This window comes from Sphaeramia orbicularis, chromosome 1 (assembly GCF_902148855.1).
Source record: "Sphaeramia orbicularis chromosome 1, fSphaOr1.1, whole genome shotgun sequence".
Classification (NCBI taxonomy): domain Eukaryota; kingdom Metazoa; phylum Chordata; class Actinopteri; order Kurtiformes; family Apogonidae; genus Sphaeramia; species Sphaeramia orbicularis.
The window spans coordinates 40,879,074-40,904,473 of record NC_043957.1 but is presented as its reverse complement, the minus strand read 5'-3'; the positions used below and the strand labels follow the sequence as shown (position 1 = coordinate 40,904,473).

Sequence of the window (25,400 nt, the reverse complement as noted above, 5' to 3'; positions counted from 1 at the left end):
TCTTGCAGTGACTTCAGTATTACCACCACTTTATTCTCTCTTAGCCTCCCCTTAGTCCCTCATCTATGGACACCTCCGGCTGTTTTAGTTGTGAATTGAGTCCAGCCCAGGCCTATCCCTGCCCACTAATCCTCTACCTCGCCTCTCTTTCTTTCAGAATAACAACTGCAGCCATACACTTCACTCTTATGTCTCTTCTGCTATGGCTCTCCAGCTATTTTTACTTCTCTACGACCAAACATTCAACCCCTTGCTGAGTGTGTCCCAGGGTGGGGTGCACAACAGCTGGGCTTGAGTCTAGCTGGAGACCGCATGGTCTGTGGTGCTCTCAAGGAACATCACAAGTGTTATGATGGTGAGCTAGAAAGCAAAACCTGAACGCAGTGATTGGGTTGAATTTCAGCTCCCTCCAACCTGACACAGAATGTACTGGATTATGGACCATCATCGATTGACTGATCAATTCATTCACTGACTGATATTATTTTTGCATTATGTGGTAGAGAATAACATCCTTAGTAGTTTTTACTCTCAGCCACACTGGCTGCAGGGTATTGTCATCAGTTGGTCATCCATCCGTCTGTCTGTCCAAAAACTTTGGCATGCACTGATAAGTCAGGCCACTGGAGGCAGTAGTGCAACTGATAAGTCAGGTCGAGGGTTTTCAAGTGCGCACACGTTATGTTTTTCAAACAATAAAAGAATGTTGGATGCTGAAGTGAAAACCTGTACTCCAACATGGTACCAAGATAGAAGAAAAAGAAAACACATAGCCAAACAACTAAAGCAACAATGCAACTGCAAGTTTTATTTAGAAATATGTTACCTTGTTCCATAAAAAGTCCTAACCTGCCTCTTTACACCTTGACGTCTCTCAGAACTCTCGTCCTCAACATGGCACTGGTGTAAGAAACAAGGAACTTCTAACCACATTTTCCCCTTGAGGCACTTCACATGCACACTTTACACAGGCCTGATATGGAGTATGAGAACACCTGAGTATGGACCATTAATGTTAAGCAGCTCAGATATACAACTGTATGTGGTGTAGTATGATCAGCATGCATGTTATGAAGGCAATTCCTTTTTACGTGACAGTGTGTCATATGTCCAATCCGTCTCATGTTGCAGGAAATATAAACATAAGTCATTTGATCTACTATGGTATTGCACAGAAATAACTAATCTTTTAACTGATCATGTCTATGTGAAGTATCTGTCCTGAATGTAGTGTTACTTTGTAAAATACTTTTGCATGCTGTCCACATCTTCCTGCTGCTCTTCTAGGACTGAGTGTCTTTCTGCCGAGTAAATGCAGAGAGAGATTGGATTGATTGAGAACCAGCTGTAATCTGTGTAACTGTACAGGATTTATAGTAGATTGACCTGCAGCCAGTCGTGTGTGGAGGATACTGGATTATATACTGTACCCTGTCCAAGTTGATGTGTACACTGTAAGGAAACTGTTCAGTACCATGAACATCCCATGAGAAGCTTAGGGAGGTAAAGCCACAACTGATGCACTCTGCCCCAAGAGTGGTATTACCTCAATATATAGAAGTGCTGTTAAACAGGAAATACATTCCTGTTTAACCTATAGTGAGCCGCAGTTGTGCACATTTTCATCCAATTTTAGTTAATTTTGTCATTAAGAATAAGGATTCAATAAATGAGAGCATATTTGAAAATATTAACAAAAATACTAGTTTGCCTTCACCTTGTATATTATTTTCTATTATACTCTCTTTTTCAGTTTCCTTACACTTTTCACTCATTATGCGTTTTTCAATTCCAATTCCACCTAAAGGTTGTTCCACACAAGGTCACACATCACTGTGGCATAGGATGTACCACTGAGCTTAAGCCTCTGTCAAGCTGTCATCTATCAGCCAATACATCAACGGATGAAAGGCGCAATGTCACAACCGCCCTTCGATAAAGTATATAATATGAAGTTGCAGACACTCTATGTAAAATGGACAGAAAAGTGCATTTTACCTTCCGCTTTCGCTCAGCCCTTTCTCGCTGCCGTCTCCTCCTCTCCCTGGCTTTCTGCAGAGCTCTGTACTCTGGAGGTTGCTCAAGTTCTCGAGCTTTTTTCAAGTGAGCTGCAGCATGAGCCATGACTTCACCTCTTTACCAATATTTTGTCTTAAAAATGATTTGACTTGCCCTTTGTTGTATGTCCTTGCCTGTAACGTTTGCAGGTGCAAAACAGAGCACCCAAATGGCAAAGTGTAGCTCTTAGACAGTAAATAAACTGTATGCTACAGTACATAAAAAGTATGCCAAAAATAAGAAGTAATTTTCTGAAAAAATCCACTGTCAAATTAGAAAAGAAAAAAATGTTAGCAGGCTGAAAAAATATTCCTGGCGCCCGCTGACTGCTCTCTCCTCTGTTTCTTGTTTTCCTTTATTTTCTTCTTCACTGTCTTGTTTCTCTTCTTAAAAATAAGAGGAGGTGAATCAAACGCTCGCACACTGAACCAGGAAACGGCTGGATTTTCACAGTCTTACACAAAAACACACTGTTCCACACACTCACATATACAGAGTGAAAATGACACATCCACATTCATTTGAGCAAATATGAGAAACAGACAGATGAGGACTGAACAGGGTTGATGAATGATGAGAATGAGACCCATCCACTCACTCATTACAACACACACACACACACACACACACACACACACACATACACACACGCACACATGCACGCACACACACACACACACACACACACACACACACACACACAGGGAATGCCCCCTATCCAGATGAAAAACGCCATTTGAACAGATGTGGCTGCATAACATGCATGTGTGTACATGTGCACATTCATGCATGTGGGTGGTACTGTGTGTATGTGTTACAGTTACAGGAATGCATTTAGCGTGTAAAGGGTTTAGAGAGGATAAATACCAACTGCCACATTAGGGCTACTAGAACTACGGCGCTAGGACCTAAGAATACTGAACAACTGTATTCTTTGTTTCACTACTGTCCTTTTTACCTTTTTTCCTTTTCTAAATAGACCACTGACTGAGATCTATAACAGATGAACAATGTAAAAATGTACAAAATAAAATTTGTGCCCTGCCCTCTCTTTGTGTGTATATCAATTTGGTGATGAACAGTAAAGATCAAATGTATATTAGAATCTGTTCATAGATCTTGGAAAGTAAAATTGCATAAGTTAAAGCACTTTGTTGCAACACAGGATGCTACACGGAAGTCTAACAAACAGGATTTTTAGACAGAGTAGATCCACAGTCCATTCCCAATCTAAGCAAGAAGTAAAATTAGCTGTTGAAAACAAAACAAAACAAAACAAAACAAAACAAAACAAAACAAAACAAAACAAAACAAAACAAAACAAAACAAAACAAGTGGTGTCAGGCACAACAAACCCTACCCCTCGCACATATTGTAGCTTATTTTGCCATCGATCCAGTTGATGTCATCATGTCTGTGCATGTGCTGATGTCAGCACAGACGTAGAAAGTACTAACACATTTCAGCCATTAGAAGTAAATGGGGAAAAAAAAAAGATTTTAAAAACTCAAAAAATCAAAAAATTTAAACTTTGACCTACTTTTCCCCAAATGTAATCAGATCTATTCTGGGTCACTGGCAATCTATAAACAAAATTCGGTATGAATTCAATCAATAGTTTTGCTATTAAATTGTTAACAATCAAACAAACATAGAACCAAAAACAATACCCCTTGGCTCCCCTCTGGGGGGCGGGGTAACCTAAACCAAACCAAACCAAACCAAACCAAACCAAACAAAACAAAACAAAACAAAACAAAACAAAACAAAACAAAACAAAACAAAACAAAACTCTTGTAAAACTGTCAGGGATTAAGTTGTGGTAACACGAACGCAAAATTTTGATGAGAAAAAAACAAACACTATTTTGCATTGATTTATATTTTCTTCTTTTAAACTTTCTATCATAAATGACACATCTGTGCAGTGTGATGTGCAGTGCTTGACACCAGGTTTAGTGCTCACACCATAATTAAAAGGTAGTTACAAAAGCAAGTGAAAAGAATGTAAGCAAGCTGATGATCGAATAATTTTTAATAAATAAGGAGAATGAACAGGGGGACACTGAAAACAAGTACAGACTGTCCTTCTGTGTGAAAGCAGGGAAGATGGGACGCACCACTTGGTCCAGAGGGGGACAAGTGAACACTGAGCCAAGAACAGTGGCACCCAATCACCTGCAAGTAACACCCTCCCCCCTTACAGAAACGAAAGTGGGTTGGTCCGATTGTCAACTGCACTGCACCGTCAGTACTGAAGGTGGATGGACTATGTAGTGATGGCTTGTGTGTGTATGTGTGTGTCTACACCATCAGTACACACAGGTTTCAAGGTCTAACCCTGCCAACGGAGCCAATGCTGGGAGTTTGAAATTTCAGCACCAGGGACAGGGACACAACCTCACACCTCTATTTCTGTTCACACATTTTGCCTGATATGTTTTCACAAGCATAGCCAACAACATACTGCTTCTTTCTGCTACTAATCATGAACATGTGCTGAATCACCCCACACAGTATGAAATGTTCTAAAGTGGTGCAGAGTATTTTATTCAGATCCATAATGGTCCTGCTGTCGGAAGAAACCATCATTTCTGCACAGTATGCTCTGGTTCTATAGCACTCTCTGCTGGATGAAAAAAGAAATGCACATTTTTGTAGGAATTCAACAAATACAAGCAGTCGAAAAATTACTGAAATGAAAAAAGAGGGACTAAAAAAGACAATTTTCATGTGAATTTACATATCACAATTCCATGATAAAAGAGTTTTGCATTTAGTGAGTGCATACTTTTGCACTTAGCATCCATTGAACCATTTCTTGCTAGAACTAAGTAAAAGCAAACCGGAATATGTCAATTCTGCAACACATTTTTGATTTGTCTTTACGGTTCTGTTAATCTAGAACAAACTATGATTTCTGTCACGGGCCACTGTATGTAGGTAATATTAACTTGACGTGTCTTGTGCTTATTCTACATCTTGCTAGTGCCAAAAATCTAAGGCAAAACACAAAGAAACTCTTCTTCTACATATTGTTCAAACCAACCAAATATTGTGCACATGTCTAAAAGCATTGCTGCATTGCTTGGCTTCTCAACTTTCAGATATAACAGACAAAATCTATAAGCTTATTGATCAGCATGTTAGTTGATCCTAATACAGTGTTCTTACAGTAATGCTGCAGCTGTGTGTGTGTGTGTGTGTGTGTGTGTGTGTGTTTGTGTGTGTGTGTGTGTGTGTGTGCAGTGTACATTTATTAATACTATGAACATTTCATAGTCCTTGCATCAGCGAAAACTGATCAATGACTTCTATTGATCCTTTCCATCACTCCCTTAAGATAATGAGGATTAGGAAAACACATTATAAAGTAAAGAGAGAGTGAGTGTGTGTGTGTGTGTCTGTGTAAGCATCCATTTAGGAGTCATGTTACATTTCGGGGGGGGGGGGGGGGGGGGCTCCAAAGACAGCTGATGTGAACTCTTGTTTCTATTTCATGAATCTCCTACATGGGAGGGGTTAATGGTCTGCTTTCCATTTTATAGATCCAAGGCTTTTATATGGCCCATTAGGACTCTATGATAGACAGATACGGGAGAGGCAGAAGCCACGTCATGTGCTTGCACACATGCACGTTTAAGTGCCTCATCTTGTTAGTGTAGATGTATTCAAGTCTGGTGTATATGTCAACATGTGCCACATCACATGCACAAACTCATTTACACCTCTAGGTATGACAATGAAAACAGTGTGGATGTTTAACTCCAGTGTTGACTTTGATGATTCTTCCTGTAATCGCAAGGTCTTATCATGTTATTTTCATACCATGGCTGCAGGGAAGGAAGAAATATGCATTAATTTACTTTACTGTATGCTTTAGGTGTTAGAGGATTTAGACATAATAAAAAAAAATACACTGGATTGTGCTCGGTGTAGTAAAACATGCACATTCCCATACAAGGGAGAGTCAAAAAGTTTTCAGACAAATCTTATAATAAAATATAATTATAATATAACAGCCCCAGCACTTCTACAAAGACGGAATCTACCGATGGACACACACAGATTGCGAAAGTATTTAGACTCTAATGAAGCTTATGTATAAAAAGAATTTTGTTATTTTGATAAATAAACTGTTTATTACATTTCTTTGAGAACTTTTTGATTCTCCCTCTGTTAGTAGTTTTACTGGGCGCTGGATAAGAATTAAGAAAAAGTAGAACAAGAAAAAAATCATCATCATCATCATCTTAAATACAGAAAACCCCTTGTGGTTACATCATCTGCTCAGTGATTTTACAAAAATGTACATAATATACAGAGTAAATTATTTTAGGGGAAAAAAGAAACATTTTTTGTTCTTCTGTACAGTATTACATAATATATAAAAAAAAGAACTTTCTTATACATCTCTTTAGTTTTTTATTTCTCTGAATATTTTGTAGTTTTTTTTTTTAAGATCATTTATCAAATGTAGTAAAAACAGACTCAACCCAGCCTTGTCTCACTGCTCCTGGGAGCCAGTATCTGATGTTAATAAATAGCTTTTGTTGTCACTGTTACGTCTGTGTTTTGGGTGTTGTTGTTGTTGCTGTTTACATTTTGTTTGCCTGCTAATGGAAGTACAGTGCTGACTAGTGAGTGGAGTTCTGAAAGTGATGAAGGTCTTGCATATAATGCATCTGAGGTTTAATGGACAGAGGATGTTTCTGTTTTGAAACAACTCATTTAGACTAGAGGCCAATACATTTTTCATGACGATAACCTCCTTTTATGGAGAACTGCTGGTTGTCATAGTGCTTACTGTACATCAGTTTGGTTTATGTGGTGTATTATGCTTATGTTAACTTGATGAAGGAGTAAGTGGGTAAGAGACTGGCTGAAAAGTCTTCCTGTGTCATCTCATTTTCTCTGCAGGAAGATTAGAATATCAAGACAGATCCTAATTTCTGTACTACAACACTATTTTAACCTTTTGTAATTTTACTTAATGATTGCGGAGTAAACGTTATATGCCACTCCATACTTGATAATAAAGACAACACAAATAGTTTCGTTGGCTCTAGACAACAGCAGGAGGTCTGCAATGACCACATTCAAGCTCTAACAGTTCACACACAAACACACACACACACACACTGCTCACCATTTGCCTTCAGGTTATCGATTCTAAACTGCAGCTGAACCCTGCACAACATGACTATAAAAAAATAAGAAAGTCAACACTTCCACAAGACATCTCAGCAGGACATCTCCTACTGTATGTCTGCATTAGTAAATCAGGGTAACATAGAAGTTGCAAAATGGTACTTTCTTTGTATATGAAATGATCAGATACAATAAGAGATGCCGAGTCATTTTAGAAGGCTTAACAAGTAGGAGGGAGGTACTGTGGGGATCAGGCCTCCTCTTACAAACTCTACAAACAACATAATTTGTAAGAAAAACCCTACATTGGTCTGACAAAAACAATCAATTTCACACACAATTGCTAGTGTTATTATGTAAAATTTGCTAAAAGTCAAACTGTTAGTTGTGACTGCCTTGTTTTTACTGTAATTCTAGAGGATACGCAGTAATGGATTGGCACAGAGATATGATTTAAATGTCAAGCTATTTTGTTGCCTCTTTTACTGCTTAAGAAAGGTCAGAGCTATAAAGAATACAGAACACTTAAACTGTCTCTTTTGCACTCTCTCTCTCTCTCTCTCTCCCCCTTAGTTTGTCACAATACCAAATCACACAAATGTAATAGCGAAGTGAATATGATGGTCAGTAGAAACACAGATCGGACCACACCCAAACACACTGGGTAAAGAGACCACAAGGAGGGGAGGCTGGGGCTGGACTACGAACAGAGGGAAAGGAAAGATGCATTGTAGATGGGACATTTAACCTTGATACAGTCAGATGATATTCCCCCATGGAGAATGAAGGCTACAGGGAGAGAAAGTCAAGCAGACCACACCCTGTTGGAAGTGAGGTAATACTGCATACACACAAATGCACACATCTGATTAGTGACTCTGCTGCTTCAAAAGTACGATTGCTGTTGTTTTCGTCCTTTGATACTACCATAAAAACAACGCTTTCCACTTTCACAGACAGACAAGCAGCAGTGCTACATACAGACACCAACGCCACATTAACTGATTGCTTGCGGCTTTTGTTTTTTGTTACATTACGACGCGACATTCTTATGCATCTTTTACAGCCAAAGTATGTGCTTTCACAAGGAATAAGTCAGTCAGAAATGCAGATTAAGCAAATGTTTTCATCCACTACATTATTCACTTCCTGTGACTGATGCCAGGTTTATGAGGTGTTATTTCACAAAGCTATCAGTCAAATGTAGTGCAGCACTGGATAACTAGTATCCAGTGCTTCACTTTGCTTCTGGGGGTCCATATGAAATGCACTGCCTTAGAAATAGCCGTCATACTAATTTACGGTATTCCCTTTTTCTCTTTGAAGCGCTGCCCGACTCCCTTGGGAACATATGACGTCAGTTTGCCATCCCCGTTAATGAGATGAGAAGGAGGCCTAGAGTCTACTGCAAAATACCCTTCCATATTCCAGTGACACTGCCGTCCCTCTGCAGAGACGATCAATTCCAAAGAAAATCCATATTCTTGCTGTCAAAGTATTACAGACCTGCAACTTAAAGACCTGTGTGAAGAAGCCTGCAATAGTATGCATGAAGGCTATGATTTCAGAGCAACTAAAACTCAACAAATCAACCATCCACTGAGACATATATGCAATTCTCCTAACAGGAAACACTTTACCAACTATTTGTACAAATTAATTTACTTTTGAGGATCATGTGTCTGTGCAAGCAATAAAAAAAACAAATAAATTAAACATCTACTATATTTTCTTAATTTCTAAAGTGTGCAAACAATAGGCCACAGCCTTTGAATGTTTGGTCCATATGCTATACAGTTTGTTTTGCAGTCTGACACATTAAATTACCAAAAAAAAAAAAAAAAAAAAAAAAAAAGCTGGCAGAATGCATTTCTGTCTGAGGCCTGATCTCATCCTGAGTTAGACATGTATTGAAGCATAAACTGATTTCACCTTCAAGTTGAATGTATTATAAATAATGAAGCGTGTGACCTAAAATTCATGGCACACAGTCATAGCAAGAATGCTGAGTGATGCTGAGGGAAGGAAGCAGACAGGCAGTTAGGAACACATAAATAAAGTGATTCAGAGTTATGATAAAAAAAAAAAAATAGATGACAGATGTGTCAGAATAAATATTTAATGAAGAGTCAAACTTTATAACCTATGTATTCATATAAATGTGTCAAAGCTATGTATAAAAGATGCAGTTATTTAAAAGCTATATGACTTTTTAAATAACCAAAATGTAATGTTTGAAATTAATAAACAGAAATGAAAAATAATCTTAAAACTCGTTTAAAAATAGCAGACAAGGCTGGGCATCAAAACAATTATTATAAATATCTTGATACAATTTTACATTGTATCATAATGCAATTTTTTTATCATGTTGTGGCAATTTTCCTGAAATATCACAAATTATCATGATATAATTGTACATTCTAATTAGGACAACTGTAAAATGCAATTGCATCATTCTTTGTCTTTTACAATATTTTCATCTTTTACAATAAGAATAATTTCTTTATCTTGATCTAATGTTGTGAAAGCCCACAATAAGAACTAACTCATGACATCAGAGACTACAGCTGTTTTTTTTTTTTGTCTTGTGGCATCTTGTTGTCTTTTATAACATTTTCATCTTGGGTCATCTTGTGGATGGAGGATGTAGTCTGTAGGACAGACTATAGGGGCGGACTTTAAAACAGATGTGCATACAATTTAACAAACTGCATCCTCTGAATTCTCCAACAACAGGTATAAACAGCTTTATTCTCAGTATATAACAAAAAGCAGACAATTGTTTTGCTAGCTTATGTGTGTTGTGTGTTTCCATCTCTGTACCACGCTTTAAGCCGTGCTATTTTGAACAACACAGAGGAAAGCTTTGATGTGTTTTCCTGTGAGAAATCCTTCGCTTGCTCAACTTCAGACATGCAGAGTGAGGCAGAGGATGGCGCTTAGGTGGAATCCAAATTCCAGACAGAGAGTCTGAGCACATTTACATGAAGGTGTTTGAGCTGTGATTCTGAGAAATCCATTGATCATCAACCACACCCTCTCTCTCTCTCCTTCTCTCTGGTTCTATCTAACGGGAAACTCAGTTATAAGGCCATAATGAATAATTAACATCTAAATGCCTTTTACTCCCACCCCTCCTTCCAAAAACACCTGCTCTCTGCAGACAAAGGTTGCGTCTCAAGGCTATTGAATACCCCTCTTTTCTTCAAAATATATCTCGATACTCCTGAATTTTTATTCTTAAATCTTGGAGGATCAACCTGTTCATAAGTTCAGGAATTAGTCAATGCATAAGCATTTATATACTCACTCTTTTCTGATACATTTGCATTGTCACTTTTTGACTTTTGATAAACTACCTTAAGCAAAAAAAAGTAATGATGATGATGTAGAGCTGTGAATCATATTGATCCTTCCTCCTGCCTTTAAAGATCAGTCATAGTGATGATAGGCCCGTAAACAACAGTATCAGATATAACTAGGACACCCCGACCAGTTTTGAGGTGCCATAGTGACCCTCGTCAGGACACATTTGTAGCCAAATATAGACATGGTGATGTTACATATGGATCTTTCTTGGACCTGCGACAGGAATACCCCGGCTTTACTGTCAACCCTGTCTCTGTTACATATGAAATTTATAGACAACATCATATGACGGTTACTTGTGTGTTTCATCAGAGATGTTTGACAAAGTTGCTCCTTGGTATTTGGAGGGTTGAGTGTCATGCCATATATGGGCAGTCTATGGTGGATTTACCAAAAGAGGACATAATTATTTTTGTGTCAGTTTGTCAAGTCAGCGAATATGATGCAGAGAAAAATGTTCAGAGACACATGTGAGGATATTGTGAATGAAATTTTCTATATATTATTAGAATGTTAGCAAAACATCTGTAAAACATAAAATGTACAACTTCCTTCACTCAACATCCATGAAATTGCTAGGAGTCATACATCAAATGACTAATTCTAAATAAGTATGTAACATTTGTTAAAATACAGGGTGGGGAAGCAAAATTTACAATGAACATTTAGTTGTTTTTTCTCAGCAGGCACTACACCAATTGTTTTGAAACCAAACATATATTGATGTCATAATCATACCTAACACTATTATCCATACCTTTTCAGAAACTTTTGCCCATATGAGTAATCAGGAAAGCAAACGTCAAAGAGTGTGATTTGCTGAATGCACTCGTCACACCAAAGGAGATTTCAAAAATAGTTGGAGTGTCCATAAAGACTGTTTATAATGTAAAGAAGAGAATGACTATGAGCAAAACTATTACGAGAAAGTCTGGAAGATACTATTAAAGAAGAATGGGAGAAGTTGTCACCCGAATATTTGAGGAACACTCGTGCAAGTTTCAGGAAGCGTGTGAAGGCAGTTATTGAGAAAGAAGGAGGACACATAGAATAAAAACATTTTCTATTATGTCAATTTTCTTGTGGCAAATAAATTCTCATGACTTTCAATAAACTAATTGGTCATACACTGTCTTTCAATCCCTGCCTCAAAATATTGTAAATTTTGCTTCCCCACCCTGTATATACATTATAATTACCTCCGTCAAGGAGGTTATGTTTTTGCCAGGGTTTGTTTGTCTGTCTGTCTGTCTGTCTGTTTGTTTGTTTGTCTGTCCGTTAGTGTGCAACATAACTCAAAAAGTTATGGACAGATTTTGATGAAATTTTCAGGGTTTGTTGGAAATGGGATAAGGAAGAAATGATTAAATTTTGGTGGTGATCGGGGGTGGGGGGGCCCACGGGGGGGGCCACTGATCAGCCTTGGTGGAGGTCTGCGCTCTTCGAGTGCTTCTAGTTAAGTTGTAAATCGTACAAAACCTATGTTTGACCAAACCTCTATATAAACTGACAAAGACTTCCTTTATTAGATGATTTTCGACCTTATTATTATTCTCACAGCAACACAAACACACATCATCTATCATCAGTAACACAATGCAGTGCCAAGCAAGTTTTCACAGGGAACAATGACTGATTAATAAAGGCATTTAGGAAGCATCAGTACAGGTGCGGGAGCGGTCGAGTTGTGGTAATTCACAGGTCTATGTGTAAGCACTTATAACCAGGTAAGTGCTCTAACCGCTCTGGTAAATACTGCTATGTAATGCTGAATTGGTGAGTGTGTTTGGGTGTGTGTATAATGCACCCTGTATAGAATAACTGCACCCACAGAGACCCTAACAGCCTTCTATTTGGCACCAAGCACAGGAGGAGTGGTGGCTGTGTAACTGTGTATTTATGTGTGGCTGTTCAGATGTAATGTAATGAAGGCCATGGCTCCATTAGGACTCCCTTCCTGCCGAATCCCATCATACCACTCCCAGTGGAGAAAGAGACAGAGACAGATAGGCAGATGGAAACAGAGAGACAGAAGAGACAGACGAGTGGAGGAGAGAAGAGAGAGATGAAAATGTCAAAGGCTGCAGTGAAATTTGACCTGCTGGCAGATCAGGACCTTAGTGTAGGGACTGGTGGGGTGGAGTGGGGTGAGGGGGGGGAATGGGAAGTGAGAAGGAAGGGGATAGTTTGAAGGGAGATGGGAGAATGACAGGCGAGGAGACAAACACAAAACTAGGGCAAAGTATCAAGGCCCCGTGTTAAAGCAGTCAGCAGAAGAGGGGAAATGAATGAATGGCGAGTTGAAAGAAAGTGAGAGGGAGTGTGTTCCAAGAGGAAAATGAAGGAAAACAAGGCCAGTTCACTTGAAGTTCAGTTAAGGAAGAGACTTCTAACAAGCACTGAGAACTAAATAGGTCAGGTTTGGGTGAGTTCGAAACAAGTCAGGCTAGAACATTCCTAGTACAGACAGTTCCAAAGAGAGGCGCACACATGCCTGGTATATGTTTTTATATTTTTGTAGTGTTATTCTGAAAGTTTCTATCTATTTGGAGCCAGCTTCAGGGGGATATAGAAGCTTAATTTATCGCATGAGACTGCACTGGACATAAAAGTCTGGTCCCAAATGGATCTCTGCAAGCTGAGCATCCACTCAGTAACCACAGGACAATGTCTGGCACAAGTGACATATTATGACGCAGTCGCTGTATTGTTCAGATGGAGGAGAAAACAGACTGCAGGACACCCATCGCTCAACACCAGCTCAGAATGGCATATTCAGTGTCACAGGTTCAGCAAACACTGAGACGTGGACATGCAGCCACTTGGCTACGAAGAAGCTATTTCTCTCCAGGACAATTGCACATGAGACAGGCAGTATTTTTAGACCTCCAAGTAAGAGGCTCACGCTGTCCCTTTGTCATTTTCTCTTTTCGTCTCAGATCTGTAGAGCTCTCATGTGTCATTATATACATTCATTCAAGTTTTAATCCTCCTTTTTGCATCTTCAACATCTTTCACTGCTTGTCCCCATGACAAAGCTTCCCCAGAAAGTGTCAAGTCAGCCAAAGAACATAGATAATTTTCTAATAAGTCATACATACTTTCAGTTTTAATTACAGTGTTTTTCAGATATTCACCGCTGACACATCTGCGCAAATGAAACACTAAAGTTGAAAGACTTGTGACAGTACAGTTTTAGTTAAACATTAATGTGCATTACTGCATAATACAAGCTATTTTTGTGTGGCAGGATGAAAAAATAGATAATTGTCTACTGAAGTGCGTCATTTTCAGTTGAACTGGGCTATGTACAGTTGCAGAAAAAATGATTAGACCACCCTTGTTTACTTCAGTTTCTTGTTCATTTTAATGCCTGATAAAACTAAAGGTACATTTGTTTGGACAAATATAATGATAACAACAAAAATAGCTCATAAGAGTTTAATTTCATAGCTGATATCTAGCCGTTTTCCATGTTTTCTTGATAATAACCAAAATCACTTCAGTTCTTACATTAATAGCTATGGCACTGTACTGCCAAAAACAGTGCTTTTAGGCATTCCATATTTTCTTTTCTGTCTGTTTTAGTCACATGATACACACAGGAGTTAGTACATGATTGCATAACCATTGTTTCTGATGACTTTTGATGGTCTAATAATTTTTTTCAGCAACTGTATGTCAATATGCTGTACATGAACATGCTGTTTCATTTAGTCTATCACATACATGATTGGCATCTTTGGTTCTTTTTAAGCATATGGCTTATCTGTTTCTATGGCAAACTGAGTTGCCTCTCATAATTTTAGCAGCACTCCACCCAGCTTCAGCTTCAGAAGAGGCTCAGTCCAATAGAACAACTGAAAACAGCAGTGGATGGTCACTCCTCTAAAGCTCCTAGGAGAGCAGGATAAATGGTTGTGATAGTGGCGTACAAATAATAATTACAAGGTAGCACCAAGGAGGATAAGAAAAGCACTATGTTTCGGAAGTAATTAACAGTTATGTAACATTAACAGTCACAGGGAAGATTTCTGAGAAGATAATAAAGGAAACTAACTCACACATTCACTCACACAAAGCCATGGAAAGTAAATAAGAGAACTTCATATTAAAGCATAGTTGTGACAAAACGTGCAAATCACAGGATTGAAACGGAGAAAAGATGCCTATCTGAGTTCAGCTGATGTAACGAAAAGCTGTCAAATCTCAACACATTCATATAAAGCTGTGTAAAATGTAGACTAAAAAATTAAGATGTTAAGATGATCTCAAGGAGTGACTTTTTACACTGTCTTTTTGTGTATATACAGACTCCACAATGAAACACATACTCCCTCCATCTATTTCACCTGTTTAAACAGTGGTGCTTTGACATATTAGGTCTGATTGGACAAAAAACCCCAGTTGAATCTAAATGTATGAGTTTAGTGGCCCCACCCAAAGAAAACAGTGTACTGTGTGTCTATGTTTATGTGTGTGTGTATGTATGTGTGTGTGTGTGTGTGTGTGTGTGTGGGGGGGGGGGGGGCACTACAGTCCATTACTGAAATCACATTAGCCTGAGAGAGTGCACTGAAACAGGAAACAACTACCATCTCCTGACTCACATTCTCCAAATACACAGACATACATACTAATACAAACATACAATCACAGATGGTATTCTGAGTATTTTGGAACATCACTCATATATAAAATAATGTATTTCTGTAGTAAAAGCAGTGTTTCAGTAAACATAGCAGAGATACAAGAGAGGTATTAGAATCTCAACCAAGACAAGGGCAAAAAGACAAAACTGGCCTAGCCCGAGAAAGAGAGAACTTTGTTGTCATATAAGGACACATGGGTCCTGGAGTCTACCTTTAATGAAATTACACACTCATCCCTTGTGTATACATCAGACATGTACTATCTGTTTATCTTGAACTGGGAAGAGGCACAACCCAAACAGCCTATACTGCATCCAAATCCTTACCTTCATCTTTAAAGAAAAAGATGTAACCATAAAATGTACTCATCTACATTACAAGAACCTACACTGAGTCCCAATAAAGGAGCTGACTATGCAAACAGTTTTACATCCACATACCATCCACACACTTTATCAGGCAATATTAACGCAGAGCTTATATTAAGGATGTCAGTGTAGAAGTGTGTATTTTGAGCAGTAGACTTACTAGCATAGCCTACTGGAATAGAGAAAAAAAAGGCTGTCAAAATAAAGGATGCCCAAATACTGAGTAGTTGGGTCACAGATGAGCCCCTGGTTCAGATGAAACAGGACCCTCAGAGGTGTCTCATGTTGACTAGTTCAGTCAGTCTGGGCCTGCTGCTGTTTATTTTGTTTATTTTGACCGCCATAACAACTGGCACAATTGGCCTGTTTGGATGTTATCACACCTAGCTGGTGTTTGCAGAAACAGATGGTGTCTGGTCTGCTTATTGTCAGTTAGGCCTAATTTAAACCCGGTTTATGTAACGATTTAGTGGACCTGTCAGAGCATCAGCGCCGATGTGCAGAAGCTCGGCAACGCCTTTGACTGCTCTCCCCCAGCATCAGCATCAGCAGCAGCAGCAGCAGCAGCAGTAGCAGCAGCAGCGGACCGGGCTGCTCGTTACACGGCTGGATGGGCCGGTCAATGCGGAGAGCAGGCTGCGGACAGACACCCACCTGCCGAATACGGGTCTGGTGCAGCGGTGCCGGAGGTCCACCTTCCGGGGACGTGTTGCTGGAAGAGGCCATTTTCAAGTCACGGTCGGAGCCGCCGCCCCTGGAGTGACTTTCTTCGGGGCTACTTGACATTCGGTCTGGGGCTTACAGCTGGAGGCGAAGCGGTCACTGAGGGTCCTTCAGCCGGTGCAAGGTGGACGTCTATGCGGGCCTCAGAATCCACAAGGTCCGCCGTGGCCCGGGATCATTCTGTGTTGTCAGTCTGTGGTCAAACGGAACTAAAGCGCAGGCAGTGATTGTGCCTCAGTTTTCCAAAGCCAAACGGAGCTCTCCCCTCGTCCAGGGATGCTCCCGGTGTGCGGCTGTAGCTGCGCGTGTGTGGAAATGTGAGCGCGCCTCAGATGCGCTTCCCCGAAACTCCGCAGGATCAATGATGCTTTCAAGAACAGTTCGGAAACCTCAGTAACGCACTTTAATAACGACTACCACCCCTAAAACCGAACACTCGGATATCCCATTCGCTTGAATACAATCCACGGGGGTCGAAAATGAGTAAAAATCACAGACTTTTGACGACATTACATAGCCATAATAGGTTTAGCTTCGTCATAAGACTACTAGCACACTGAGCAGATTCTAAGGGTTCGTCTGGGGAAACAAATGTACCTTAGTAAAATTATTTCCTTCGTGCATCCTGGCCTATTCAATTCCAAACCAAAGGGACTTGAACGCACCAGTAAGCAATACTGAGGTCCTGTTTTGCTTCTTATGCCCCCATCCCACAGAGCATTTGCAGCAATATCCTTAGAGGAGAAGCCAACAGCATAAACTAGATCATATAATTAAATAAAAGCAGAATTGTGCAAGTAAGACTGCTTGAACACATTGAAAACCAGACACCCAGGCACATTGGGTTGGGTCTCTATAATGTAAGCCCATAATATCCTGTATCTTTCTTGCGCCCCCACCTTGGCCTGCATCTCTTCACTGAGCAACAATTTAACTGATGTTGACAGCGTAAAATCAATAACAATGTCGTGGAGACATAAAAACAGACATGGCGAAACAGACAAAGATAGAGTGAAGAAGTTCAGCTATACAGAACTAACCCTGTCACCATTTAGACAGGCTTAAGAGTGGAGTTAACAGTGGAATCCTCCTGCTTAAAGTCAGATGTCAGGATTTAAGCAGAATTCATCTTTGACGGCACAAATGAAAACTGCTAGATAATTAAGGAAATGTGAGAAACATGAGAACATTATGGGGCTTTAAAACTCTTTTTTGACCTGAAAAAGGGATTGTTGTACTCTTAAAGCCGATAAAATCATAACAGAATGGAAACAGCAATGACCCAGTGTATGATCTCAGCATGTTACTGCTTTGTTTTGTTAGTGAAATGGAAGTGGTTTTAACTCTTCCCCTGAAGGTTTGTTCAAGTTACAAACTACTGGGTTATTTGTACTCTGTGGTGTCCAGGAACCCAAAAAACAAAAGTTAACTGTTGATGCATTTTCCCTGAATAAAGTTGAAGTACAATCACCACAAAATTAAAGCAGGTACAGTTACTCAAGGCTGGAATCTGAGCAAAATGTAACAAACCAACAACAAACGTTTGCCCAGTGGCCTAGTGCAAAGGATCCATGTCTCTAAACATTTCATTCTGCTGCAACTTTCCTTTAAAATACTAGATGAACTGTACCAAATAATTAGGCCCATGAAAAACTGAATGCCACAAGCCTATAGCTCTGATCTGGGCTTTGTAAGAGTCTAGCTTTAAAGAAGCCTTTTCCTGATCAATGTTAATGACTGATAATGAAGCTCAGTTCCTGTAATTGTAGTGCATGATGACTCAACCAGTACAGTGTGGTCATGATGCTGTTTTCATATATCCCACAGTGCCCTCTATTTCCAGTGAATGATATTACACTCAAATCACATTAAACTCAAGGCTGTAACCTTTGCAGTAGCTTCTGTTGCAAAATGGATGAATATGTTTGAGTCTGAATCATCATAAATGGCATTGCTGCATCTGAACGTAGTCATAAGATTTTAAATCCTTCAACTAAAACAAATAAGACACAAACTAAAAATATAAAAAATACTTTATTAGACATCTATCTTGTACAAGATATAATTGAACTGGTTCCAATCAATGACAGCAGCAACAAATACATCAATAAACATTAACAATCGACACAAAAAACAGAAGACAAGGTCACGTAGTGAAAAAAGCTTTGAAGAGTGAGAACTGAAATGTACTTCTGAGTCTTTTTTAATTTGTAGAAAGTTGGTCCAGGTTGTCATGGCTGCGGCTGGAAAGATGGGCTTCAAGAATTTCCCCAAATAAGTTCCTTTTCAGTAACGTGTAGGCCATCGGCAGAAGTTGCTTGATAACCTTGTGGAAATACTGAGACACAAAGCCAGAGATTAGTTCAGGGGTGTGACTTTTTTCTGATCATGTTAGACATTGCTAATGACCTGTGACCTCTTTAAAACCACTTCTATTACAGGTTTCAGACATGAATGTAGCTTTGAGCTGTTACATGTAAGAGTGGTTTTTGTAGGGACTATTTCAATACTTGGCTCTGTACAGTAATAACTAGCAACTACAAAAACAATTTTGAGGTAGTACAGTGCAGAAGTGAGATGCTAAACATATGAGACCTACTGAAATGTGAGCTCTCACATAGAATGTAGAGCATCCACATGTGAATTGAATATATGGTCTAAAGTCTGAACAAGTATAGTGAGAAAGGCGGTGACTATCCTGCACTACTTTGTAAAACTCACATGGGATCCATAACAGAAGAGGTCTATTCCTAGCTCATAACCCATGCCGTAGTCACACTCATCGTTGGCAAACTGAACAAATGTAACCATCTCCTGCAGAGGTCCAAATGCTTTAACACGCTCCTCATCATTCTTTGCTTCAGCAATGGCTTTGCAGATCTTCTTGAGACCAGCTGGAAACAAAAGGAAAAATATACAAATGTGTTCCTCATAGGAGTGAGTGGAATTAAAATTATTTTGCAAGGCATTATTAATTGAAGTATATTTTTACAGTTTATTCAAATACAAGACACTGACAGTCTAATGCCACATTTCCACTATGTGGTACCAGCTCGACTCAACTTGGCCTTTTTGCGTTTCCATTATGTAAAAGAACCTGGAATCTGGTACCTGGTACTAGTTTATTGGTGTCTATTCTGCCGAGGTTCCAAGTCAGGGGAAGAGATACTAAAATGTCACGTGCAAACACTGCAGATCACTGATTGGTTACAGAGTTGTCTCTGCGTCATTGCATTATCAATGTGCGATATGCCATTTAAAAAAAACACAGATGCGGAAGTTTATAGTAAATATACCGTTAGGTTAATCCATGATGGCAGCCCGCAAAACTACAAATTTTGTCGGTTGAGGAGATTCAGATATTTCTGTCCTGAAAAAATTCAAAGTGAGCTTGACGGGGCAACAGGCAACGAGCGAGTTTATCAGCAACTCTCTGAGCAGACATCACGGAAGTAACGTGCAGCGTTTCTATGATGTCCAGGTACTCTAAAGTCAGTGGTATCCTGTAATGGAAACAGTCTCCAGTAATAGTACCTGGTACCCGAGTCGAGTCGAGTCAGTTCCATTTAATGGAAACACGGCATAAGTGAATCTTATTACCACAAAAAAAAAAGAAAAAAAAAAAAAAAAAAAAGAACCGCAGTGAGATGGATTTGATTCTAGTCTAATGTTAACAGCCTCAACTGTATTGGCTCTATGAATATTACATCGAAGAAGTGGATGAATTTGAATTTTGCTCAAGAATATTGGTCATTTTATAAGAAACAAAAACCCAACAAAACATTTTATGCTCCAGTTCCTCCTACACTGAATTACATGAATGCACACTGTAGTCAATAGAAATGAGCTTACCATCTGTTTCTGGTAGTTCTCTGTATCCCACATCATTCTTGTCTACAGGAACAACGATGCCAGCACTGTGGAAGGTTTTGGTCACCACCTATGAAGAGATCTCTCATTACTGGAGTTGACAAACTTTGTCCAAATATCATTTTTTATTCTGGGGTTTATATCACTGATTACCTTATCACATTTCCTCCTTGCTATAATAATATGGAGTCTAACATTCCAACAGGCCTGTGACTATTTTTGCTTACGGAGCATAGAATTAAAAACTTCATCTCAGTTGGAAAGAAGAATTTGTGTTTGACTGCATTGGAGCCACTAGTATGACAAAAATAGTGACACACTGATTTTACCAAAATGAAAATAAAGCTGTTTGAGTCCAAATGCTACGATTTGGTTGCTGATAACATCTTCTTACAGATTAATGATCCATACATAGTTTCATGCCGTTTGCTCATTGGCGTTAGCTACCTTCTTGTCCCTTTGCTTCATGCCTTTGGTCTTCTGCTCCAGACACAACCCCAGAGCCTCTGCTTTGTCTTGTAACTTTGTCTCCAAGCTTTCCAAAGCTTTGCCCCCTTCTTTTTGACTGCCTTTTACTTTCTTCTTCCTCAGAAGATACAAGCTAATGAGAAGCAGAAAGTGAATAAGGGACAGAGGACCACTGAAATAATCCACTGATACAAATGGTTGCAGACTAAGAAAGACAAATTATTAAACAATATAATCTGCGTCTTTATACATTTTAGACTGTACTTACTAGACAGCAGCAAACACATTGTCTCCCATCTGTGTAATAACACAGCCCTTCTTGCTGTCATTTTCCCCAACAAAGGAAGGCAATAAATCTGGAGCATCTCTGCAAGAATTTAGAAACATTAAAATTCAGTCTCAGAAAAAAGCCATGCCTGTTTGACATGTTAAACCTCTCACTAACTAGACCACACTGTATTACTCTAGGTACTTGGATAGACTAAATTCAAATTCATCGTGTGAAAGATACAGTGCTAAAATCACACAACTGAATCAGGAGAGTCTGAACCCATTCACGAATGTTTGCAGTGATACCTGTAATATCCAAAGTGATGCTGGCTGTCGTCACTCCCTTGAAATATGGTCTGAAACTCTGGTGGATCATAAAAGTACCTCCAATGAAGGTGGAAGTTAGGCTGAGGAGTCTTAGGGTTTTTGTGAGCTCCTGCCAGAATGTCAAATGGACCAACCAGCCGTAACCCCAGTGGGTCTATCAATGCACCTGCACAGAATCATAAAGACTTCTTTGTGAACTAAACATTTTTGGCAAAAATCACAACAATATCATCCTGCTGACCTGCAAATGGCTGCTTTAAATACAAATTTCAAGGTACATGTGTGGAATGTCAACCATGACTTTTCTTTAATTCCTCCTACATGAGAGTCCAGGTAAATAATGATAACCTTGTGTGTGAGGTGTTTTTTCAAACATCTTGCTAAACAACGATGAACTTCTAAAAACAGAGTGACTCTTACGCTTCCTTTCTAAAGACAGAACTGAACAGATGCAGGGAAGAGACTATCTGTCAGAGTAAAGCCATACCACGGGGGTTATCCGGGCAAATCTCCTTGCAGAAGTCCCAGAAGTGGTACAGATCTTCTGGCATTTGAAGCTGGTACAGTTGCTTCATTTCATCACGCTGCTCGGCATCCACCTCTGACAACGGCACAGACTTGGACTCATCGACACGGGCCTTCTTCAACTCCCCATTGCCTGTGTCTGACTCCTAAGATGTGCAAATATACAGTCAGTACTTTTTTTTTTTTTTTTTGTTCCCAACATAGTCACAGAAAGAAATGGTACGTGTGACACAAAATAAACAATCATTTTAATGCACTAATTAAAGTTTGCAAGCAGATCCCTAACTTACAGTAAGTTTTTCTGAGTTACAGGATGTATGTGAAGGCATCATCTCGCTTTACGCATTGAGGAGATCTAGCTTAAGTTAACGTGACCTGTGAACATACCGTTTAGAGTCGAACAGTAAGATATGGCAGAGCTCTACCGCGTTACATCGATAATTAAACATTAGCATATTACTCCCAAGGCAGCATTTTACATGTACAGGTCTTTCTGAACAATACTGACCACTGCAGTACCAGTGAGCTGCCATGTTGCCGTCTGTCCACTGCTCCCAGCATGCACAACACATCTACACACACCGACAACAAGAACTTCTACTGCCCTGATTTCAGCCATGCGCAGTTCGCCTCCTTTGCTGCTAAAACCAACTATAACGTCAATATGTTTGGAACCCAGAGGAAGCGGTCAGCAAAAGATAAAATTACCTGATTTGATTTGGGTTTTCTTTTTGCGCGCCCTGTCATTTTCTTCCTCTCGTCGTCCTCTCGATGTCTTCTTCTGCGCGTCGACTCAGCATAACATACGGCCTGTTGAAACTGTGTGTTTCCCCCTTGAGGCCATGAGTTGTAACTGCAGCCTCTAGGAAACGCAGAAGTCCGTTAGAACCTCCTGAGACCCAGGAAAGTAAGTTTTTGTTTTGTTTTTTAGATTAAATGATTGCCTTGATTGAAAACAGCATAATGTAACAGTTTTTTTCAGATTTTTTTTATTTTTATGGAATGTCCTTTGCAGTGGACTTTTTTTCTTTTCTTTTTTTTAAAGGTCCCGTATTATGCAAATCTCACTTTGTGAAAGTTTTCTTATAGTAGTGTGTGTTGCAGTAGCCTCATTATGAGGTTCGAATTTGAAAACTGTCTGTTTCCTCCCTGCCTTGCTACACCACATTTGGTGAAAATGCCTGCTCAAACGGCCGAGTTTGAGTTGGGTCCGCTTATGACGACATAAGCGGATTTAACTCCTCCCCCTGACTGTGCCCCCACCCTGGCAAAGCGAGCCCCGCCCTGGCAAAGTACCTCTTGGACAACAAACATGGCGAAGGCGAGACACGCAAGTTGTGGTGTTGTTGGCTGCACACACCAACACGATAGTTTATTTTTGCTCCCCACTTCCGAGCCTCTCCGTAAAAAGTGGCTGGATTCTATCTGTGATGGTCATGTACCAAACGCTTGTATGTGTGTCCCTGGCATTTCACGGACGAGTGTTTTTCGAACATGGGCCCATACAGCTCCGGCTTAGCACAAAGACTCCGAATCCAGAAGGACGCAGTACCAACGCTTCGTGACCCAAGTACAAGTGTGGGAGATGTAAGTTCTTCTCATTTTTTTGTATCTTTACTTCATAACCCTACATTACGGATAAGCTGGTGGTTGTGTACGTCTAACGTTAGCATGGCGGCTAACATAGCTCGGTTACTGCTGCTAACGTTTGCGTCCCCGTTAACATGCAAGAGCTGATAATATCAAGAGACATTCAACAGAACTACTTTGAACACGGGCCTTTTGTGGTTGGCATCAGTATAGTTAGCATCAAGCTTGTTAGTAGCTGCCTGCATTAGTGGTGGCAGGCGTCTTTCCGTGTCAGGTCCACGAACCCGACACAACACCGCCCTTTTCCGTCGGGGCTCAATCACGCCTCAAGGCAAAGAAAGCCAGTGTTTGGAAAGACGTTCTGTCTGAGACGTGTATTGTAGACGAGAGAGCCATGGCTTCACAGTCAACATTAGCGCGTTGTACCGCTAGCGGAAGCCGCGTCCTCTCCCAGAGAGGGGAGGGGGAGTGGGCGTGGACAGATGCGTTCATTTGCATACCAGGAAGCAGGCCCAGAAACAGCCTGTTCTGAGGAGGGCTGGTGAGAGTGACTTTTTTGACCGCTGAAACTCCGAAAAAAGGATGATTTTGGGGCGAACAAACTTAAATACTATGTTTTTGGGCTTCTGAGACCTATATGACGTGACTGAAAAATAGCATAATACGGGACCTTTAAAAAATCCTTTTATGCATTAATTATGAGAACCTTAGTTAAGATTTTTTTTTCTTGACAGTTTTTATTCCTCCATAGGTATGAAAAAAAAAATGTGATCAAGTTGGTTTTTTTTTCATGGAGTTACAAAAATGTCCATGCATTTAATTTTTCAAGTAAAGAAACGTGTTTAAAACCCAATATCAGAAAATGATATGAAAACAATGAAATAAAATCAAATCTGATGTTTTCTCACATTGTAACATATTCTAATGCTAGTTATTACTCTTTTCATGGAGATAATATGCAAAAAAACCTTTTTTTTTCTCTAACAAATAACAATTGATTTACACTCAAACATGTTAGTGCAGATCAGGTTTATCAAGAACAGCAAAGTTACAGTAATAGTTTGAATGTCAGTGTATGAGATGATGCATAAGTGTCCACTGTGTTGGCTGGTATAGAACTAAAACAACAAAACCCATGAAATACAAGGAAACGGCTATGAATAACTGTCCACTGTAGTGACCACTGTGCATGAAAGGGTTAAAGTAAAGCTGTGAAATTCTTGTCCCCTACAGAGGACAAAAATGCATTGCTGGTTCTCAGGAGGATATAATCAAGCTTTGTAAAACTATGCCTAAAAAGCCACATCTTGGAAAAAATATGCCTTATTGTGTTTTGAAAGTTTCACTAATTAACTGAAATCAATTCACAATAATCAGCACAAGAGCACTCGGTAAACAATAAATGTAAAATATGCCACCATAGAACCATATTTGGACAGTCTGCTTTACTCTTAAAGGGCAGTTACATTTGAATCACAATGCCAAATGAAATAAAACTGATAACAGATGTCAAAACATTCACAACAAAGAGCTGGTTGAAAACAAAAGAATGTACTCACTCCTAAAATAATGTTTGAAGTTGGACTTTTTCTTTTTCTTTGAATGTGTAAATGTGTGTGTGTGGTAGATATGACTAAGCTTTTATAGTGTTTGTTTATATGTTGTTTATACTGTTTTTATATTGTTGTTGTTTATATTGTGAATGTATTTCTCTATTGAAAAGCCAAACCAGGGACAGGAATTGTAAACACAATGATATATACTCTTTGTGCAGAAAATCAAAACATCATATTTTCCATATGTTCACTATGTTTGACTACATTGTTCCTGATAGATAGATAGATAGATAGATAGATAGATAGATAGATAGATGTATTATATATCTTTTTTCTGTCTGACTCACAAACAGAATACTTTTTAATGCTATATTCTACAACTTGTAACTCAATGAGTTCAAATCCAACTAAAAAACATTAAGACTATGATGAAAATTAGAGTAAAAATAAGTATGTAAATTTTAAGGAACT

General features: G+C 39.3%; 2 protein-coding genes across 10 annotated transcripts in view; both read right to left on the bottom strand.

The window, feature by feature from the left end:
* Positions 1–16,616, bottom strand: part of ank2a (ankyrin 2a, neuronal) — a 91,786-nt gene extending 75,170 nt beyond the window's left edge. For 6 of the 9 annotated variants that reach the window (XM_030147202.1, XM_030147248.1, XM_030147269.1 and 3 more), the window contains exon 1: positions 16,255–16,616. In XM_030147202.1, the coding sequence (XP_030003062.1) occupies positions 16,255–16,386 (132 nt within the window). In that variant the 5' untranslated portion in view covers positions 16,387–16,616. Of the gene's footprint in view, positions 1–1,998; positions 2,625–16,254 lie in introns of those variants that run through there. The other 3 variants (XM_030147209.1, XM_030147226.1, XM_030147259.1) reach the window with 1 other exon arrangement.
* A 1,722-nt stretch (positions 16,617–18,338) lies between these two features.
* hpf1 (histone PARylation factor 1) lies at positions 18,339–22,559 on the bottom strand. The gene is made up of 8 exons (XM_030148097.1): positions 22,492–22,559; positions 21,746–21,929; positions 21,238–21,424; positions 20,930–21,028; positions 20,641–20,794; positions 20,176–20,263; positions 19,045–19,217; positions 18,339–18,661 (listed from the first exon to the last, which is right to left on the bottom strand). The coding sequence occupies exons 1-8, from the start codon at positions 22,528–22,530 to the stop codon at positions 18,527–18,529; spliced, it is 1,059 nt and encodes a 352-aa protein (XP_030003957.1). The 5' UTR covers positions 22,531–22,559; the 3' UTR covers positions 18,339–18,526.
* Positions 22,560–25,400: the final 2,841 nt, after the last annotated feature.

Excerpts from the sequence above, each read along its gene's own strand:
- hpf1 (XM_030148097.1), bottom strand. The coding sequence starts at position 22,530 with ATGACAGGGCGCGCAAAAAGAAAACCCAAATCAAATCAG. Across the intron at positions 19,218-20,175 it reads AGAACTACCAGAAACAGATG|CTGGTCTCAAGAAGATCTGC; the intron begins GTAAGCTCATTT and ends TTTTGTTTCCAG. Across the intron at positions 18,662-19,044 it reads TCTTCTGTTATGGATCCCAT|TATTTCCACAAGGTTATCAA; the intron begins GTGAGTTTTACA and ends TTTGTGTCTCAG.